The sequence below is a fragment of the Oncorhynchus clarkii genome, chromosome 18, assembly GCF_045791955.1.
Source record: "Oncorhynchus clarkii lewisi isolate Uvic-CL-2024 chromosome 18, UVic_Ocla_1.0, whole genome shotgun sequence".
NCBI lineage: Eukaryota > Metazoa > Chordata > Actinopteri > Salmoniformes > Salmonidae > Oncorhynchus > Oncorhynchus clarkii.
Window position 1 is genome coordinate 57534884 of NC_092164.1, and position 21547 is coordinate 57556430.

Below are 21547 nucleotides of genomic sequence, written 5' to 3' on the forward strand. Positions count from 1 at the left end.
AGGTGCCTTATTGCTTAAATATAGCAAGGTGTTCTCCGATCAAAAAAGGTGTGCAGTCAACTCCTACATACGGATATGCTACTAATTCTGCCACATTCTTTGATGCCTCTGACTTCTCTAAATTCTGGCGACCACAACAACGCAGGTAATACACATTTAACCAACAACTTGCTGGACCCTTTTTCCACACACACACTACTTTGGCATCAGACTATAGCTACACATTTACACAACCAATAAGATATACAATCAGAACGTTCCAACTACCAGACGTCTACCCATCATCCTAATACATGGTAAGATAAATGTCAGTTTCGACTATTGTTTTGCATATGGTTTTCCCCTCACAACCTTTTCATGGCCATAGAAATACAAAAGCTCAATAGAATAAATGATGAATAGCGCCCTCTTCTGGGAGGAGATTCAATGACAACCCAGTGGCAGTTATTTATCTGACGATGACGTTAAAAAGGCATTATTTTTTTCTGTGAATCCCCACCACATGCTGGCTGGGAGAAACCCTCTCGACAAACAGGCCTAGGTGTAACCATCTGAATGTCTGGCTTAGTGTGCCATCACTAGCACAGAGGCTTCTGCCTAAATACACAGACTTGAAATCACTGGCCACTTTAAAGTTGACATATGTTGCATTACTCATCTCATTTGTATATACTGTATCATAGTCTATGCCGCTGACATTGCTCGTCTGTATATGTATACATTCTTAACCCCGTTCCTTACTTAGATGTGTGTATTGGGTATACGTTGGGAAATTGTTTGATATTACTGCACTGTTGGAGCTAGAAACAAGCATTTCCTACAACATCTGCTAAACACGTGTATGTGACCAATACAATTTGATTGTGTGTAATCTGGGACCAGTTGTCAATGCAATGACTTGGTATGGTCTCAGACAAACTAGCCTGGTATCGAGACTCATGATGCATCATATCACCAGCTGATCTGGTCTCATTTTCTCTCAGACAATAAACTAGTGACTATACTACAGCTCCAAAAGGGTTTTTATTTTAGTGCAAAATAACATCAAATGTTTTGGATATTTTCAGGAAAAGCAATGCTGTACAGGTCTGGTATAATCCAAGGTGCTGTGTATAAATAAGTAACTAAAAACACAAATAAGCAGTAACAAGACCACATCTCCCAAGAAACAAGTTTAGGGTGAACAAAAAGGCGAGGCAGACTTCGGGGAGGGAAAACAGATGAAAAAAGGTAGTATGAAAAGTTGCGCTTTAGCCATATTGAAAGGAGAATGTTCACAATTCAATGGACAAGCAAACAAGCTGTTTTGACCAGTGCACCCTACAACAAGTCATGCTTGATTAGTTAACACAGCAACAACAACTTATGTTATCAATCATGTCTACTAGAACTGTATTAACTAAAACCTGCCATCTGTTGGGTTGACTGTAGCAAATATTAATCAAATGTGAGACAACAATGAGGGGAGCTAAGACGACGCATTCCAAAAACAACATTTCATTCAATGAACCCAATTAAAGCAACATGGGAGATGCCTTTCTATGTACCCCATGTGTATCTATGGGAGCAGAGCAGTACATGTCTATGTACCCCATGTGTATCTATGGGAGCAGAGCAGTACATGTCTATGTACCCCATGTGTATCTATGGGAGCAGAGCAGTACATGTCTATGTACCCCATGTGTATCTATGGGAGCAGAGCATGTTGCATATTCAAAAGTATTAAGCAAATAGCTTAAAAGAAAAATGTCAATGAACAATACTAATCATCAAATTGTGGGTGAGCAGCTAAATTGTTATTAGCCTTGGCTTTACCAACATGTTTACAACGCAGTCTGTTAGATGGAGTTGCCTATCTCCAAAGATATGCAATGAGGTGCTAAACATGAATGCATTGGCGCAGAAAACAATTAAAATAAAAAGCTTGTTACGATCAAATAATTTGCTCTCAAATCACTTTTGTTTGTTTTGGAAACATCTTGAACAAGATTTAAGATCCCACACAAGAACTATGAAACTATGACTACAGAACGCAGGTTCACTGACTGTCATACATGACAACCAGATATAATATCCTGTGTAATTATGAAGAAATGACCATCAGTGTGACGTTACCATAACACTTAAACAGGTAACAAGAGGTAGAACACACAGCCATTTCAACACAATTGCACATAATGTATGTCCGGGTCTCCTGCTTGGCTTGACCAATCAATGGAATTTATGTTCACGACTATCAAAAATGCATCAAAATTTACAAATCGCAAGACCAGCAAAGAAAAAGGAAAAACAACAAGTAAATATCAAGTACTTGATTTCTAAGAATGCTCCACAAACAGTCAGTCGGACTTCGGATGACTTTGAAGGTAATGAGAAATGTCATTAAGGTAGAGAGAAAAAAAAAAAAGTATTCAAAACCACTTCAGCGTCTATTACCATACTTATGGCAAGTGAAGAGCATCTTGGACAAGTCCATTGAGATTTAAGGTGACATTAGTGAAAGAGAAAGTCGAGCACCTGGAATTAAAAATGGTCTCTTGTGCTTCAGTTTCTTTAGGACATGAATTTTGTATAAAATGTGTAATCTTGTTTGGCTAAGAAGAGTGATGTGTGTTCTACAAAGTATATACCAAATTTTTTGTGCTATCAAATATACAATACAAATGACAACACAACCCCCCATACCATTACAAAGGTCTAGGGAAGAAGCACTACAAATGCTATTAAAACGCACCAAGCAACAAAAAACTACTACTCTACAAATGTCCTAAATTCATATTTGGGAAAGTCACTGCTAAAATCTCTTGGTTAAAAACAATGCATAGTTAGAAAAGAGCGAGATAAAAGCCAGCCAATCTAAGCTATATGAACAACCCCTGCTAAAATGTCATTACTAAGGAGAACAGAAAAAGGAAAAAACATTTTGGAAGGCATTACAATTTCTTCATGCAAGCTCTGCATAAACTTTTTTTTTTAAATATTTTTTTGTTGTTTTAATATTCTTTATAACTACATACCGGACAATCGTTTTTAAATTCCTTCTATCATTTTAGCATTCTCTTCTAAAAGCGTATTCAAAATATACCCTATATCCCATGAGGCTATGATACAAAGCCCACAATTAAACTACTTGCGTAAAAAAAAAAGTACAACTTTGCTCGACTAGTAGAATAGCATAATTGCTCCCTTTTTTTAAAGAGGAATAACAAAGAGAAAATATCTAGCAGTCTCTGGAATCTTTTCTCCCCCAATAGAACCCCACCCCATCTTCAGTCCAGTACCTACACGTGTGACATTGACATCACAGGCTTCACTCTACTATACCGATTCATACATCAACTGTACTACAAGATGACAGCATTACAACTACACCCCCCCACCCCCCCCCCCCAGTCGGGAGAAAACCATTTCACTGCCATAAAACCATAAAGAAAACTAGATAGGGTTAACAATATCCAAATGCTTAAATCGAACGTGTAAGTCATCTACGCACAAATTCGTAAAATAGATTGCATGAAATTAAGGGGGACACTAAAACGAGACAGATTTCATTTCAAGAGACTTGACCCCCCCCCCAATGTCTTCACATATAATGTGGCTCAGAGAACACAAAAGGTGTCTGTTGGGAACCAGTCCCATTCTATTAGTAAATCTATTCGCTGGCCACACTGGCCATAGATTGACAAAACAACCCAGTCCAAGTAAAAGGCAAGACAACAAAAATTGCTGTCGTTACAATTTCATATTATTAATTTGTATAAGTCTTGATAAAAAATAAGTGTTAACAGTTTCAAAGTCTAATGAAAATCTAATACAAAAATTACTTGCTTAGCGGTCATCAGATGCAGCATAAAAACGTGTTGGTCACCAGTGTTGGAGGACAAATACTCTTGAGGCTGGTACTGTATCCAAGCCTGTTAAATTCATAGTACATACAAATGAAAATATAATATGTTAAGTACTTGTGTACTTAAGTCCTGGTCAGTGCACTTTGCTTTGATTGGCTGATAAATAAAGTTGTGAAGAGTAAGAATGATTATAAACCAATCGGACCGTTCTCGTCTTTGATATCCCCACCTCCTTTCAACCCTGGAGACCCCTTCAGAAAACTGTATAGTGTCTAAACACCACCAAAGTGTGATGATACCGCCCCTTAGTTTGATACAAGTATTTCCAACTGTCAGTGTAAAGAAAAGTAATACAAATCTCTCCCCCACATTTACAAATACAAACAAATGTACAACATGTAAAATAAAGGAGTCCACTCCACCACAACCCATTTCTGAGGAATAATTTTACATAGTACTCCTAATAATGACCAGGGTTAGGCCAGGAAGGGGGGGAGAAAGCGGTTTTGTATGCATGTTTGAAAATAATTGTGGACACTTTGGAGAAAAAAAAACTCCCTAATTTGTTTGGTATCATTCCCCCTTACTGGCAGGGAGAGACAAGACGACAAACCCACTTAACGCCCACACCTGATACAGTAAGGGGGTTAGGTGGGAGGAGAGAAGGCTTCTTCCCTGTTGGGTCTGTCTCACCAATGCCCGCCCCCGGTGCTTCAGGCGAAGTACATAGTGCGCAGTGTGTCCTGGTGGATCTGAACTGCCTTGGCCAAAGCCTGCTGGTCACGCCCATTGCTCTGTCCCGACGTGTGACTGCCCTCCGCACTAGAATGATTACAATGGGAAGAGTTTGAAATATTCAGTCCCAATTTTTTTATTTATTCTCCTTCATCACTTCCTGGTAATCACTAACCTGTCACAGTTTGAATGGTACAGCGATACGATGGAAATAAGGAGGTATTTTGAATAGGTTATCAGAACAGGGCCATGGTCAACATCAGACGTGGTCTCTTACCTGTCATGCTCCTTATCCACCAGGTGGTAACGGGCACGGAATGCCACCAGGTGGGCGTAGTAGGCTGGTGCTGGGATGGACACGGAGCGGGTGCAGCGCACATAGGTGTGGCACAGCTGGTAGGTTAGCACCTGCAGCTCGTCCGAGGTGAAATGGTTGTCGTCCCACAGCACGTGGTAATGGGACGGTCGGCTGGTCCCCTGGGGAAAGGTATTACCATTATTAAATCATGTTTAGTGGTAATGCATGCCATTTAGCTCTACTACAACCAAAGTATAACAGCCTATAAATGTTAAACATCCCAATTATGAAAACATTTAGAGCAGTGAAACTACATCTAGGTCTCAGAAGCACATAAACTCAGCAAAAAAAGAAACGTCCTCACTGTCAACTGCGTTTATTTTCAGCAAACTTAATTAACACGTGTAGATATGTGTGAACATAAGATTCAACAACTGAGACAAACTGAACAAGTTCCACAGACATGTGACTAACAGAAATTAAATAGTTTGTCCCTGAAAAGGGGGGGGATCAACAAAAAAAATAACAGATAATGCAGCTGGTGGCCACACCAGATACTAAGTACTGCAGTGCATCTCCTCCTCGTGGACTGCACCAGATTTGCCAGTTCTTGCTGTGAGATGTTACTCCACTCTTCCACCAAAGCACCTGCAAGTTCCCAGACATTTCTGGGGGGAATGGCCCTAGCCCTCACCCTCCAATCCAACAGGTCCCAGACGTGCTTAATGGGATTGAGATCCGGGCTCTTTGCTGGCCAAGGCAGACCACTGAGGATGTCTTCCCTGTAACGCACAGCGTTGAGATTGCCTGCAAGGATAAGCTCAGTCCGATGATGCTGTGACACACCGTCCCAGACCATGACGGACCCTCCACCTTCAAATTAATGCCGCTCCAAAGTACAGGCCTCGGTGTAACGCCCATGCCTTCAACGATAAACACGAATCCAACCATCACCCCTGGTGAGACCAAATTGCAACTCATCAGTGAAGAGCACTTTTCGCCAGGCCTGTCTGGTCCAACGACGGTGGGTTTGTGCCCATAGGCGACGTTGTTGCTGGTGATGTAAGGCAGGTCCTCACCAGACAACAGGCCTACAAGCCCTCAGTCCAGCCCCTCTCTCTGGCCACATCTGCAGTCCTCATACCTCCTTGCAGCATGTCTAAGGCACGTTCACGTAGATGAGCAGGGACCCTGGGCATCTTTCTTTGTGTTTTTCCCAGAGTCAGTAGAAAGGCCTTTTTAGTGTCTTAAGTTCTTAACTGTGATGTTAATTGCCTACTGTCTATAAGCTGTTAGTGTCTTAACGACCGTTCCACAGGTGCATGTTCATTAATTGTTTATGGTTCATTGAACAAGCATGGGAAACAGTGTTTACAGTGAAGATCTGTGAAGTTGATCTGTGAAGTTAATTGGATTTTTACAAATTATCTTTGAAAGACAGGGTCTTTTTTTGCTGAGTTTAGTATTAGTAAAGCTGGAAGTAGGCTCTCTTCCAGAATAGTCCCTTCTCCACTTGCTAGCTCTACAGTGTCCTGGGTTGTGTCAGAAATTGTACCCTAGCCATTTGGCTGGTCCCTACCTGAATGCCAGCGTGGCTACACAGGTAGAAGTCAAACTCCGATGGGTGAGTGATTTTGGTGTCCACTGTGGTGCCTGCAGGGATGTTGCCACTCTTACCAACCTGAACAAAACACATTAGGAATCATATAATATCACAATGTAGGCATTTCATAGAAGTTTCTTTTACAGTAATAATAGTGGCCAGTATTATTGGAGAGATTACGAACCCTCTCGTTTCTGTCCATGCAGAACAGTCGAGTGTGGTGTCTCTTCTGCACCACCACGAAGGTGATACCGGGCTGGTAGTCCTTCTCCAGTTTGATGCAGGCCTCACGGATTGCCAGTAACTCATGTTGGAGCACCTGGATAAAACCCAAAACGACAGCTACAGTTTAAAAACAGTAACTCCCACACGTCACAATACAAATCAGGGGGAAATGATAGAGGGCAATTCAGAATTGGAACGGTTACTAATAGAAACAGAAACACAGCTGGGATAAAAAAAATAAACCTTTTAACTTTCTTTTTGGTTAAAAAGTTTTAAAAATTTGAAATACCTGATATGATCTCAGTAAAACAAAGACTAGGCATTCAGAAGTAAATTGGAACAGTAACCAATAGAAACAGAAAAAAAAAAAAAAAATAGCAGAAAATCCTTTACTCACAACCAGTACAGTACAATTACAGATCATGCAATTGAATTGAAATCCTATTTCCTCAAGTCTACCTCAAGTCTAACCTGGTTGAACTGGCCCTCAGATATGCCGTCGCGGTAGTAGATGATCCGGGTGGGCTTGAAGCGGGTGGACTTATAGAACTGGATGAGCAGCTCTCTGACCATTGTGGCCAGGTCCTGGATGATGTCCTGGCGATGCTGCTGCACCCGCACCGTGGCACAGTAGCGGCTGGGGTGGGCGTCCATGCTCCCCACCACCTAGAAAAGAGGAACAGGGATGTGATCAGGACAATATACAAACATACACATCAGGATTTTCACTAGAGGGATAGGTTAGATGGAGATGGATAGGTCAGATGGAGATGGATAGGTCAGATGGAGATGGATAGGTCAGATGGAGATGGATAGGTCAGATGGAGTCATGTAGGGATTCATCAGGAGGAAGCGCAGAGCACACCTAAGATCATTTATTTTTTGGCTGTTTTGAAAGTCAGGTCAAAGCTGGTCAGTGAGCAATGTGGAGTGGTAGGCTATTGACTCCCTCAGTTCTCTCCATTTCAGATGTTGGACACCACGGTAGACTATTGCACCTAGCAGAAACATGGTTCTGTGGGTAAAATAAACTACTGTAGACTATTGAGATGCACCCCTACAGTCCCTGGTAGGTGACAAGGTCCTGTGGAGCGTCTGCTATGTCTGACTTACTGCAGCGATGGAGGGTTTCTTCCCATCTCCAGCAGGAGGGTGAGTGACATCAGCACCCAGGAAGATGACTGGCTGCTGGAACACCAGGGGCCTGGGAAGAACAGACGATTAACCAGTGCCATCATCACAGAGAAGACGTGTGAACAGAAGAACGGACATATACATGGATGGCTGGATGAGACCGACTTGACTTTTCACTTATAGCGTGTAGAATGAGTAGACTGGTATCCAATTGTCAGTAGTTACTATCCGTCTCTAGTTACTATTTGTCTCATCACTACAACTCCCGTACGGGCTCGGGAGAGACGAAGGTCGAAAGCCATGCGCCCTCCGAAACCCAACCAAGCCGCACTGCTTCTTAACACAGCGCGCATCCAACCCGGAAGCCAGCCGTACGTACCAATGTGTCGGAGGAAACACCGTGCACCTGGCGACCTGGTTAGCGTGCACTGCGCACAGGAGTCGCCAGTGCGCGATGAGACATGGATATCCCTACCGGCCAAACCCTCCCTAACCCGGACGACGCTAGGCCAATTGTGCGTCGCCCCACGGACCTCCCGGTCGCGGCCAGCTGTGACAGAGCCTGGGCGCGAACCCAGATTCTCTGGTGGCACAGCTAGCACTGCGATGCAGTGCCCTAGACCACTGCACCACCCGGGAGGCCCAGGTTTATACATTTTAACCGAATGCAGAGTACAATACTGTTAGACATTGACAGTAAACCAGCAAGTATTCATAGCGATGACAATGAGAGGTTCTGCACTGACCTGCCCTGTGGGAGGAGGATGTTGTTGACCCCGCCCAGCTTGACATTGATCTTCAGGCAGAGGTTAGAGAGGGTCTGGGGAGTGGTTTTCTGAACATTCTTGACCTGGACACACTGGGTGGCCATGCCCAGCACCGTGTCACCAACACGCTTCACCTCAGCTAGCCCACAGAGAAGCAGGGGAGGGAGGGAGAAAGGCTATGTCAGCACAATAGGAGAGATATACAGCTAGTTTGTGTTTTGCAATGAATTCTGAATTGGTTTATGAATGCACTAATTTAAGTCGCTTTGGATAAGAGTGTCTGCTAAATGACTAAAATGTCAAAGTGTAAGGTAGAAAGATCATGTGAAATTTGCTTTCATACAGTTGAACATATAATCCACTAAATAATCCAGAACAGCATATAGAGCACAGCACTAACTGAACCAATAGGATTTAGAGGCAGAGTTATAAACAGTGACATTCAGGACTTAGGAACATATACTGAACAAAAATACACAACACAAAATGTGAAGTTTTGGCCCATGTCTCATGAGCTGAAATGATCCCAGAACAAAAAGCTTATTTATCTCAAATTTTGGCCACAAATATTTTTACATCTCTGTTAATGATAATTTCTCCTTTGCCTAGATAATCCATCCACCTGACAGGTGTGGTATATCAATGTGATTAAACATGATCCTTACACAGGTGCAGCTTGTGCTGGGGACAATAGAAGGCCACTAAAATGTGCAGTTGTGTCACGTAACAATGATCATTGTCATGTCTCAAGTTGAGGGAGCATGCCATTGGCAAGTTGACTGCAGGAATGTCCACCTGAGCTGTTGCCAGATAACTTCATGTTTATCTGGCAACAGCAAAACGACGAGCGTTTTGCTGATGTCAACATTGTGAACAAAGTGCCTCATGGTGGTAGTGGGGTTATGGTATGGGCAAGCATTAACTATAGACAATGAACACAATTGCATTTTTTTTAAAGGTATCTGTGACCAACATGTGCAAATCTGTATTCCCAGTCATGTGAAATCCATAGATTAGGGCCTAAATAATTTCAATTGACAGATTTCCTCATATGAACTGTACCGTGAAAATTGTTGCGTTTATATTTTTGTACAGTATAGTTTCCTCACCATAGACGGGTGTCTTTCCAGGCAGGATGACCACCACCAGCTGCAGGCCCTGGTAGGTGTACTTCAGGTGTTTGAACATGGGCTCCACGCTGTCCGCCCCCTGAGCGTACTTACAGAAACAGGGTTGGCCCTGGATGGGCATCCCCGCGTCGCGAGAGATCTTACGCAGCTGGTCTGTGAACGCCCTGAGAGAGAAACAGGTTAGAAGGTACAAAAACACAAGTGTCCTCTAACTCTTTATTGGATTCCAAAAATATTGTGTAGATTGAAATCATAAGCAGGCTAACACAGAAGTTTCAGAAATTGAAAAATACTATAACTTAAAAAAAACATCCCAATTATAAACCCCCCCCCCCACAATGGTTATTGAGGCTCCTAAGGGCTCCTGGCAGCAGCAGTTCTTACTTAAGCAGGAGTTCAGTACACTGTCTCTGTGGGGCGAAGCAGGCGATGGCCCACACCTTGATCTCTATGCCAGTGTGGAACTGCTTGTTCCTCATGTCCCACACTCCCTGGATGGGAGTTGCTATTGCTTTATTCTGCTTGAGTAAAAGGAAGAAGAGATAAGGGTCAGAGACAAATAGTTGTCTGAATGGGACAAATTAATCCGGGTGTACACTACATGAGTCAAAATCCAAACATCGCTGAGCCTTGCATTAAACAACTGGCATTCCTGTAGTTTTTGTTTGTTGCCAACATAGTGGTGCAATACTAAGCGATGTGGCACAGACTGAGGTCACCCTGCAAGACTTCACTTGGTCGGTGAGGATTTGATATCACGCTGTCTCGCCAAAACAATGTGATTAGATTAAACGTAGCTCCAACGTGCTGTGGCTCAAAGCAGCCTCAAACTTTTTGAGTCAGACATTCACACTTGCCATACAGAGTTGAAATGTCTCTAGTCATCATTTGAATTTAAATAACATTGCTTGTGCACTTCAGAGCTGTAACTGACACTTTGGCTAAAGGCAAGACTCATACTAGTGGTAGTCACATTAAATCTGCGTTGGTGACACACACCCTGAGTAGGCAAAGATATGGGGATGTTGTCGCTGGGACAGCTAAAAATCAGGGCCAAAATTGGGTTGTGTACACCGGGCTTAAATGGGATGTTTCACATTAGAAGGCTGATTCAAAATACAAGTGACGTAACTTAGTTATTTGGAGTGATCTAAGTTTCCATAATATACGTAAAGAACTGTTGTTCATCAGTGCAGTTTTTATAATGCCAGTTTTTTGCCTTAGCACTACACACCTGATTAAAAGCTTGGTGATTAGTTGAATCAGTTGTGGGCGCGATCAGTTGTGGGCGCGAGTTGTGTTCTTGTTAGTACAAAGACCAGGATTAACCCAACCCATCTTAAATAAGAGAAACCTACCCGCCCTCCATAGAGGATGGATGGGGCCTGGAGGACTCTGCCGTTCACCTCGGTCATCTCATCCCTCACCATCACCCCAAACTCACGCACGTAAGGATCATTGTTAAAGTTGGCACTTCTCATCTGAAAAGAGAGAAAAAGGTTTAGTGGTAATAATTCAGAGTGTTTATATACAGTTGTGGAGAAAGTACTCAAATAGAAAATGACTCATGTAAAAGTCATCCAGTAAAATACTACTTGAGTAAAAGCCTAAAAGTCTTTGGTTTTAAATATACCTAAGTATCAAAAGTAAATGGAATTGCTAAAATCCACAATTAATTTTTTACAATTATTGGCGGATAGCTAGGGGCACACCAACACTCAGACATAATTTACAAATGAAGCACGTGTTTAGTGAGTCCTCCAGTTCAGAGGCAGTAGATGACAAAAGATCTTCCCTTGATAAGTGTGTGTGAATTGGACCGTTTTCCTGTCAAAGTGTGACGACTTTTGGGTGTCAGGGAAAATGTATGGAGTATTTTCTTTAGGAATGTAGTGAAGTAAAAGTCTGCAAAAATATAATAAATAATGAAGTGCTTTTACATCACTGTTTATATACACACACACACACACACACAAGGACTTTGGAAAGACAGCCCAAATGAAAACATACACATATGGTCAGGCCATCAATAGTTAAATCACAGCCGTTCAGAGTCAATGTACATCCTAATAGATTATTTCAAGTTCATAAAAGTAGCTTTCAAGACACACTGTGCTTGAGTTCTCTCTCCCAAGTCAGTTAAGTCTCTTTACCAGTTTGCTGATCTCTTCCTGACGGTCAGGTGCCGATCGGGCTGTGGCACGGATCATAGTGGATGTTTGATTGTCGGTCAGCTTCTTGATGCACCGCTGGCCAGCCACTATGTTACAGACCTAGACACATACATTACAACACAACTTTATTACTAACCCCAGGGACACATCACGAAGGCTTCAGCCGGAGAATAGTCTTGCATATGGAGATTGTCAAATGGTTAAGCTAAATCCTCAGTTCTCTCCTTGCCTCCTTTTGAAAAGGGCCAAAGATAATAAAGGAGAGGAAACACATGCGCTTGTATGAAATGAGACTCCTTCACTCACGCGTCAGGCAAATTACATTTCTAAATGTGTAAAGTGGTTGAAAATGCATTGAACAAATAGGTTTAGATAAAAGGATGAGAAGCATATCATGTTTAAATGTGTGCATGTCTTTTCTCCTAGGAAAAAACAGCTGATTCAAAGGAAGTGTGGCAGGTTTTAAAACACTTGAGCTACCTGACACGATGTCCCGTGTGGCTCAGTTGGTAGAGCATGACGCTTGCAACGCCAGGGTCGTGGGTTCGATTCTCACGGGGGACCAATACGAAAACGTACACACTCACTACTGTAAGTCGCTCTGGATAAGAGGGTCTGCTAAATTACTAAAGCATACTCTTGTGCATCGTCTGTTGAAGTAATGGTAAAACAGGGATTCTGTAATACCGCCCGGATCCTCATTCTTTGTAACAACTTAAACCCAGCAGTAAACCATCAACAAGTTGTAAGGGGAGACTGCCGACTGACCTCAAGGGGGAGGTAGGTGTGTTTCTGCTCCTGTCCGACCTGTAGACAGGGGAGGTGGGGGTAGCGCAGTATGAGTTTGTACTTGTCTTTGAAGTACTGCGCTACTGTGCATTCTATGGTCTGGCCATTCTCCTGCTGCAGTGGAAACCTGAGGTCAAACAGATGAGCGAACCAAAAATAAATAAAGCTTAAATGGATTTTCAAAGAAATCCAAGACCAAGTGGGGATTTCTGTTTAACTTGATTGGGATCTGCTCCTAACCTGCACATTATTGATGTGTAAAACATGTTAATATTAGGTTTGTTTCTATCACATCCCTAAACAAACCAGTCATGTTTACATCACAGGAAACTAAAAGAATTGAGGCTGTTGTGAATATTTTAGGGTGTTCTTTCTTACGTCTGGTGGCTGGCCGGTCTTCTGGTAACATTACATACTCTGTACTTCCGTTTCATCTGACCACAGTGAGTGATCTCAACCTTCAGACCTGAGAATCACAACAAGACAATGGTCAGATTCACATATTCTGTGGACAACAACAGTTTCCTATTTTATCACATTCTACTCTGATTTCAAGTCAGATTAAGATTTTAAGTCAATACACAAAGATACATGCATCATTAATATGTTATAGTACAGAATTTTGGGATATAAGTATTTTCAAATATTTCCACTCAGACAGACAAAACAACCAACCCAACGCAACTATTGATTACCTGGTAATGAATGATTACCTTTGATTTCCTTGGTAAACTTTACTCTCTGGGAGTCGGTTAAGGGTTTCTGTTGTTCTTCAATACTTTTGAAATCCAAAACCTCACACATGAACTCAATCACAGGCTGGGCCTTGTAGAAGGCAGTGGCTGACACTGCAAAAACAAAACACCAAGCACAGCACAGATTCAGGCCTATCCTCCTTCCAGATACATACTGTAACTTGCCATTATGGTAGGTTGCACTCATTTTAGCAGTGGGTTTACACTTTTAGGACCAATGGCATCACCACAAAAGTACAAGCTCCACCCAAATCAGCACTTTAGGGAGAGCTTAATCAACGCCACTGACTGAAACCTACCATGGAATGAGATTCCCAGTACAATCCTCCTTCCAGTCACACACAGAGACATACTCTAGTCTGACACTTTGGTTGTGTTCCAAATGGTACATTCCTTACAGCCATTTGCAGAGTGAAACCTACCGTCAATGTTTAGCATCATCTTCCACAGGGAAGGCCTAACCGATTGGTGGAACCCAAACCAGACCTCCCTGCCCCCGCCCAGGGGGTTGGAGCATCCCTCTGAAGGGGTGAAGAAAGAACGTCCGACGGGGGTGTACCTGTTGGATGAGGGTGGGAGGAAAATGTGATTAATATCTCAACTGAAATTGGCTTTACAAATAGACAAGGAGAGAGGAATTTGCATAACCCACAGGGAGAAATATACTAGAAGTAAATGGGGATTGTAAGGCTTTGGTGGGTACAAAGAAAACGGTGATTTGTGAATTTGTGACCATTTTTTAAGGAAACAGAAGAAACGTCTTGGGATAGAGGGACATATTAGGTGTGTGGACCCATTTACTGGTTTGATCAAGTCCATTTGCACGAGAACATTTGTTTTATAACTATGTATGTGCTGTAACTAAATACCACCATTAAATACCAATATTACATACCAAAAATATACTGATTGTTCTAAAGGGGAAAACACTGACCTCATAGAGGGCAAATGTCTCATGACCACGTCCAGGGCCTGGATGGTCTCAAAGGGGATGTTTGGCAGTCGTCCAGACAGGGCTTCTTGAAGAGCTTGCAGACTGACGCAGGACACCCACTTTATGGCCACTTTGAAGTTCCGGTCTTTCCCCTCGCCTGGGATGGTCACCTCCAGCTCCACCTGTTTGGGGACACAGGTGTTTTGGTGCGTTTAAAATAGGCTGCATCCGAAAACTCTACAGGAGAAAGTTAAGCCGTCCATCTGTGAGCTGAAGTGCAGCTGGGTTATGCAGCAATACAAATCATCCAACACTCAGTCATCTCAATATGAAAATGATTCAAAAGCAACAAATTTGAAATGTTGAAATGTTCTAGTCAAAGTCCAGACCTAATCCCAATTGAGATGTGGCATAACTTGAAACAAGCATTTCATGCTTGAAAACCCACGAAGGTTGTGGAGTTAAAGCAGTTCTGCATACAAGACTGGGCCAAAATTCCTCCAGTGATGTGAGAGACTGATTAACAACTACAGGAAGCATTTGGTTGGAGTCATTGCAACTAAAGGTGGCACAACCAGTTATTGAGTGTAAGGGGGCCATTCGTTTTTTACACCGGGGCATTGCGTGTTGCATAACTTTATTTATGAAATAAACATGTAATTGTGTTATTTGTTCACTCAGATTCCCTTTATCTGATATTTAGGTTTCAGTTGAAGATCTGATAACATTCAGTATCAAAAATAGAGAACATCAGGAAGGGGGCAAATACTTTGACGTTACTGTATACCCCAAGACGTGTGAAAAGTAGTCTATACACAAGATAGAAACCAATATTATGGATGTAATTTACACTCAGAGGCCTGTTTATTTAGGTACACCACCAAGTTCACGAAAACGGTTCGCTTCTACAGACACAAGTCACGTGGCCGTGGCTTGCTATATAAAGCCACCAAACAGGCATCCTTTTACTGTACGATTAAACGTTAGAATGGGCAAATCGAGTGACCTAAGCGACCGAGCGTGGTATGATCATTGGTACCAGGTACGCCAGTTCGGGTCGCAGAAGCTGGCCGGGCCCCTTTTTGCGCACGATAGTGTCTGGAGTTTAAAGATGGTGCGACAAACAAAAAAACATCCAGTCAGCAGCAGTCCTGCGGGCGCAAACAGCTAACTGATGAGAGGTTGAAGAATGGCAAGAATCATACAGGCGGGCCACAAACAGACAAATAACGGCATCGTACAACAGTGGAGTGCAGAGCAGCATCTCAAAGCAGACAACTCGTCGGTCCTTGTCATGGATGGGCTATCGCAGCAGACAACCACACCGGGTTCTACTCCTATCAGTTAAAAACAAGGAGAAGTGGCTCCAGTTGGCACGCGATAGCCAACACTGGACAATTGAGTGAATAAACATTGCCTGATCCGATGAATCCCGATTCCTGTTACGTTATGCTGATGGCAGAGTCAGGATTTGGCATAAGCAGCATGAATCCATGGCCCCATCCTGCCTGGTGTCAATGGTACAGGCTGGTGGTGTAATGTGTGGGGAATGGTTTCCATGCCCCGAAGAATTTGTACTGTTCTGGAGGCAAAAGGGGTTCTGACACAGTACTAGATAGGTGTGCCTAATAATCTGGCCACTGAGTGTACATAATATCACATTGCGTGTAATCACGGCTGTCCCAAAACATAGGGGCCTTCACATAACAGACACCTCTGGTCAGACGGGGAGACTTACTTTTTCCCTGCCTATAGGTAAGGGCATGGCTGTGTAGAGATTCTTCCTCCCGTCATACACTGGCTTTCGATCCCCAAAGATCTGCGTTTTAAAGTGCTGTACCATGTGCTCCACAATTTCCCTGAGAACACAAATGGAGCGTGTTAGACTTTATCAATACAGTACAAAACGTCATTAACTAGACAATAGCCTACTAGTTATTTCGCTCAGGTGAAAGCCTGTAAACCAATTAAAACGGCTCCATACCGGTTGACCCTTCTGGGGCATTTCTCTGGCTTGATGTCAATGTCGTAGTGGTAGACCTCCAGTTTGGGGATCTCCATCTCAAAGAAGTTGGCCTGCAGTTTGATTGTCCTGCCCATGGTGCCAAAGTCTGGCCGCGAGGGGGGTTTGAACACATACTCTGGCACTGGGGGAGACGGGGGATCTGGATCAGAGGGGTCAGGGGTAGGAAGCAAACAAAGAAACAAGTTAATAACTGCACATACAAAACAGGTTGTTTAGCCTGGTCCCAGAACTTTGAGAAGTTTTACCAACTCCTATGATCATGGTCATGGGTTGGAAAGACAACAAACAGACCTGGGACCAGGCTATATTAGGGTAACTCACAAGATTGTTCTTTCACACTTGAAAGTGAAATATTATTTTCTAGAATGTGAATAGATCCTCAATACATTTTGCTGCCATGCTTGAACTATTTGGTTGGTGAGCCCTGGCCGAGTTTGACTGTTCGTTCTGCGAACAGGCATCTTTGGTCTGGGGCCTTGAGGTCATGGAGGAACATGTTTGAACATACTCCCTTTTGACATCTTATCTCTGTTCTCCAGCTCTTTGAATCCCCATAACTCCCTTTTGACTTTAACAATGCACACTAGCTAGCTATACAGTACAAACTGTCATGTCCAATAAGTCACTGAAGAGAACAAGTGGAATGTCCTTGTGAGTCTTAACGCATGATTAAGACATTGTTAATGTGGCAGGAAAAAATACCAGGAAAGTTTATCAGAAAAATGCAGTCTTTCCTTGAGCTGACTTTTCCCGGTGGATATTTGTTCTCTCAGCTAGCTAAGCCTCTATGAAGAGTGAACTATTATAGGATTTCTCTCCATTTCAAATCAGAATGTCTGAATATCTGCTGTAATATTTAGTAGAAGAGGGGATTTCAGGGGTCTGATATTCAGGACATATTGTAAGATGCAAATCAGTGCATTGGAAAATATATGCCTAGTGCTTCAGTGCAGTCTACTGTTCTTTCTCGCTGGTAAACACTTTTCATCCAATTGATTCCTACAATTATACTTGCCGTATTTGCATGGCAGAATCAAGACATTTAAATTACAGCAGTCCGGGGGACAGAAGAAAACAAAATGTATACTGTGGGGTATAGTAGGCTGGCGGTACAAACATAGTGCTAGACTTATACTGGTGTGAAATAAGCTTACCAGAGCCAATTGACCCCGAGGAGTGAGGTGGTTCAAGCATCTCAGCAGCTAGAGAAGAAGAAAAGGGTGGTCAATTGACATGTCTCACAATGAGTCAAATGAAGGCTGAATGGATCAAAATGTTGTGTAATATTCTTAGATATTACTCCTTTTGAAAATGCCCAAAGGAAACCATGTTACGCCATTCTTCATGTACATTTTTATTCCCTATACTTTATTCCTGCATAGTTAGCTAACTATTTCTAAATGCCTTGCCCTCTTATCAGCCTTAGAACAGGGTCATGTAGCTACAACTGCTGGGCGATTTTTCTGCTCCCTTATCAACAAGCACACACAAGCAATCTGGAAGTCTGACCACTCCTAAACCACTCATCTTCTTGAAACTTGTCACTATCATTCTCAATAAGTGGAGGGTAGGACATAATCAACCAAAAAAGAGTTAGTCAACAGGCATATCAGTGGTGCCATTTCATTTTCTAGCAAATTTTAAATTCACCCAAACTTGCTCCACTTTGAAAAACCTAGGAGGAATGAACAATTTATATGCTACTACTAGGATAATCTATTAGCTAGTTTCAACTCACTAATAGCTAGTTTCAACTCATTACCAATTTCAACTCACTAACAAAAACTTAGCAAAGGATGCATAACTAAATTATCGATGTTTGCTCAATTCATAGCAAGTTGACTGGTCCCCATAATAGTAACGTTAACTAGTTAAACAAGAGGGTAGAGAATAACTTTTTATCAAACAGCCTCGAAAAGATAACTAGTCACAACAAGCAATGGCTAAAAAGTAGCCAAATAGTGTTAGCTGGTCAGCATGCAAACCAGCTAGCTAACATTTGAAAAGGCTAACAAGCCGCGGTTGGCTAAGGGAAGATGACTAACCTAGCTACCTAGCAAACAATGTGTTCATCTGAGCTAGCTAACGTTAGCTAGCGAGATGGCTACTTAAGACCAACTATTTGATGGTCGAATTCTTTCTAGAACTAGTTTAAAGTAATTGTTCGCTAATTTGCCCAAATGAATCTTACTTTAGGATTGGACTTGAACAACAAGTTACGCGACTTCCAGCTATCATTAGCCAGGTCAACGTGCATAAGCTAAAAGCTACAGTAACAACAGGCCGGGAAAACCGTGGCAATGATTGCTAACAAGATCTAGCTAACTAGGACGAAATGTTATTCTGAAATTATATTGAGGTTGGCGAACAATGTTACAAAATGAAAACAAACCATCATGCAAATGATTGAAGATACCAACGACATACAAATCAGCACCCTTATAGTTAGCCGTTTTGCTAACTAGCAATGCACAATTTACCTCCAGCAGCTCCACTGGAATACATTTTGTAGTTTTTCAGCGTGCACAGTGGTCGTACGGATACTCCACTTTTCTCCGGTCAAACGTCGCCAAAATACATACGTGAATGGGTACTATATATAAAACAATGTGGGTGGCTCGGTTAGGAAGTGGAAGGATTTAGCCAAGAAGTAAAGTACAACACCATGAGAGCTCTATCATCCTCTGCAAGGCCCCATCCCCCTAAATACAAACCCGAGCAATGCCGAGAAGAGCTAGTAATGAATATGTGTGATGTCACACGCACAGCCCGCAATTATCCGCGCGCGCTCTTTCCAAGGCCGTCTTTATTTTACAACTTGTCGAAATCCAGGGGAAGATGGATCAACCAAAATGCATTAAATGTATTTAATTCAAGCCATGTTAACACCGTGCGACAACAAATGAGTTGTAACGTTACCAACCAAATGTACATTTCTGTTTACTCAATTTGACCACTGACGAATGCAATTCACAGGAAGAAGAAACAGCTGTCATTTCCGGGTATGTTGTATTTTGAAAAAAAAAGATCACTGATAAACCAATCTCTTATGTATACAGTAACCAAGATACTGCTTTAAATGGCATACAGGTAGGTCTGTTCTGACTTTACACGGTTATTGTTATATTTAGTTATTAATACTTATTTCCAAAAAAGGTCTTAGGAACGTTTATATGTAAAAAAAAAAAAAAAATTAAATTATTTTATGATCAGTTTTCATATGTACTTAAAATAGTAGGTACCATTTTATTTAAATTATTATTTGTTGTTTTATTTCTCAGAATAGTTCCTGATTACACTAAAGAGGGTTTTTAGTCTCTCTTACTACAAGAACCCTTGGTTTGGTCTTGAACATAACTTCCAGTTGAGTTGAATTTCAAAGGTTATGGAATAAGCTATTTTCACTTTAAATTGACTTAAATGGTGCAGTTCTCGGTTCCTTATCGTTTACGTTCACTGCTCCTACGTCTTTGACTCATCCTACTACAGTTTATACTTTTATATAATCTTTGCTGTTTTGTCTTTGTCTATATTATATCTTAATGCTAGGGGGTTACGAAACAGTGTGAAGCGCAAGGCCTAATTTTTATTTGCTAAACAATTTCGAACAGATTTTTGCTTTTTTCAAGAGTCTCACTCAATTTTGGCTGATGCCAACTTCTGGAGGTCACAGTGGGGCAAAGATATTTGGCTTTCCCATGGATCTGAACGCTCTGCTGGTGTCACTACAATGAAAAATACCTTTGGTGGTAATATTCTACACTCGGAATGTGACCCCTTTGGTCACTTTATTTGTCTTGTGATCAGTTACAATGACATTACACTCATTACTGTAAACTTCTATGGGTACAACACCAAACATGAGAATGATGAGTTACAATGACATTACACTCATTACTGTAAACTTCTATGGGTACAACACCAAACATGAGAATGATGAGTTGCTTGAATCTATAGAGAAACATATATTTCCTTGGTTATCTAAATTTCCCAATTCGTTATTATTGATAGGAGGGGACTTTAACATTACAATAGATAATTCAACTGATATATGGCCCCCAGGTAGGCCAACCAATCAGAATTTGGGTTTAATACTTTTTATGGAAAAGTTTGATCTTACTGATGATGTATGGAGAGAGAGGTTTCCGGCCGAAAGATCATTCACTTGGAGTAACAAAACAGGCTCCAGACAATCCAGAATAGATTTTTGGCTTATATCCAAATGTATTGATAGTGAGTGTGTTACTACAAATATTTGTACTACTCCCCTCACAGACCATAGGGCTATTTACATTGATATCAAAATATTTACCCCTGATACTAACCTTGGTAGAGCATCCTACTGGAAGCTAAACAGCTCATTATTAAATAATGATATAGTTACATTTGAGGTTAAAGATCTGCTCTCACACTTTTGGGAAAAGGCTTGTGAAGAAAAGTCTTATTGCAAGAACTGGGAGCTCTTTAAATTTGAGGTGTCCAAATATCTGGTAGTAATCTTGCTAAGACCATAAGAGCTGAGGAGGAAAAGGTGATCATTAAGATAACTTCCCTTTCTCAGAGGTCCCCAACTGACCTCTTGGGGGAGGAGAAGATGGAACTAATTGAGTTACAAAATAAACTGGATAACATATATAAATTAAAAGCAGAAGGAGCCTTTATTAGATCTAGGAAAAAATGGATTGAGGAGGGAGAACAGAATACATCCTATTTCTTTAGACTTGAGAAATTTCACTCTAAAAATAACACTATCCATAAGTTAAACATTGATGGTGTTATTACAGATGACCAAAAATTAATCGCTAAATACTGCAGCAATTTTTACAGAAAATTGTATAGCTCTACGTACTGTCAGGAATCCACAGATATGTTTTTTTAACTCACTGAATAATGTTCACTCTATCAGTGATATAGAATCTAAACAGTGTGATGAACCCATCAAAGTTGAAGAGATTATAGAGTCTATCAAACATCTAAAGAACAATAAATCACCAGGTGTTGATGGAATTACATCAGAATTTTACAAATTATTTTCTGAACAAGTAGCTCCCTTCCTATTTGAAGTCATTTTTAGAGAGTATTAAAAACAATGTTCTCCCTCCTACAATGAGTCAGGGGTTAATAACACT

At 41.6% G+C, this 21547-nt stretch overlaps 1 protein-coding gene and 1 non-coding gene across 9 annotated transcripts; one reads left to right on the top strand and one right to left on the bottom strand.

The window, feature by feature from the left end:
- Positions 1-1006: 1006 nt before the first annotated feature.
- LOC139373770 (argonaute RISC catalytic component 2) lies at positions 1007-19139 on the bottom strand. 8 transcript variants are annotated; one of them, XM_071114748.1, is made up of 20 exons: positions 18899-19139; positions 17573-17620; positions 16377-16557; positions 16131-16251; positions 14393-14574; positions 13881-14017; positions 13417-13551; positions 13082-13169; positions 12683-12830; positions 11894-12013; positions 11099-11221; positions 10125-10258; positions 9720-9904; positions 8590-8749; positions 7823-7913; positions 7169-7375; positions 6669-6803; positions 6461-6562; positions 4861-5060; positions 1007-4670 (listed from the first exon to the last, which is right to left on the bottom strand). In XM_071114748.1, exons 1-20 carry the CDS (start codon positions 18921-18923, stop codon positions 4562-4564), a joined length of 2631 nt encoding a protein of 876 aa, XP_070970849.1. In that variant the 5' UTR covers positions 18924-19139; the 3' UTR covers positions 1007-4561. The 8 variants fall into 8 exon arrangements, with proteins under 8 accessions (XP_070970849.1, XP_070970847.1, XP_070970844.1 ...); XM_071114746.1 differs by having other exon boundaries at positions 10125-10261; XM_071114743.1 differs by having other exon boundaries at positions 13399-13551.
- trnaa-ugc (transfer RNA alanine (anticodon UGC)) lies at positions 12405-12478 on the top strand. Its single transcript has one exon. It is a non-coding gene; the product is annotated as a tRNA-Ala (tRNA).
- Positions 19140-21547: the final 2408 nt, after the last annotated feature.

Coding starts and splice junctions, on each gene's coding strand:
- LOC139373770 (XM_071114742.1), bottom strand. CDS start 18,923: ATGTATTCCAGTGGAGCTGCTGGAG. Junction 12,014..12,682: donor ACACCTACCTCCCCCTTGAG/GTCAGTCGGCAG, acceptor GTATGTGTCTAG/GTCTGTAACATAGTGGCTGG. Junction 6,804..7,168: donor TCAACCAGGTTAGACTTGAG/GTAGACTTGAGG, acceptor GGTTTTATCCAG/GTGCTCCAACATGAGTTACT.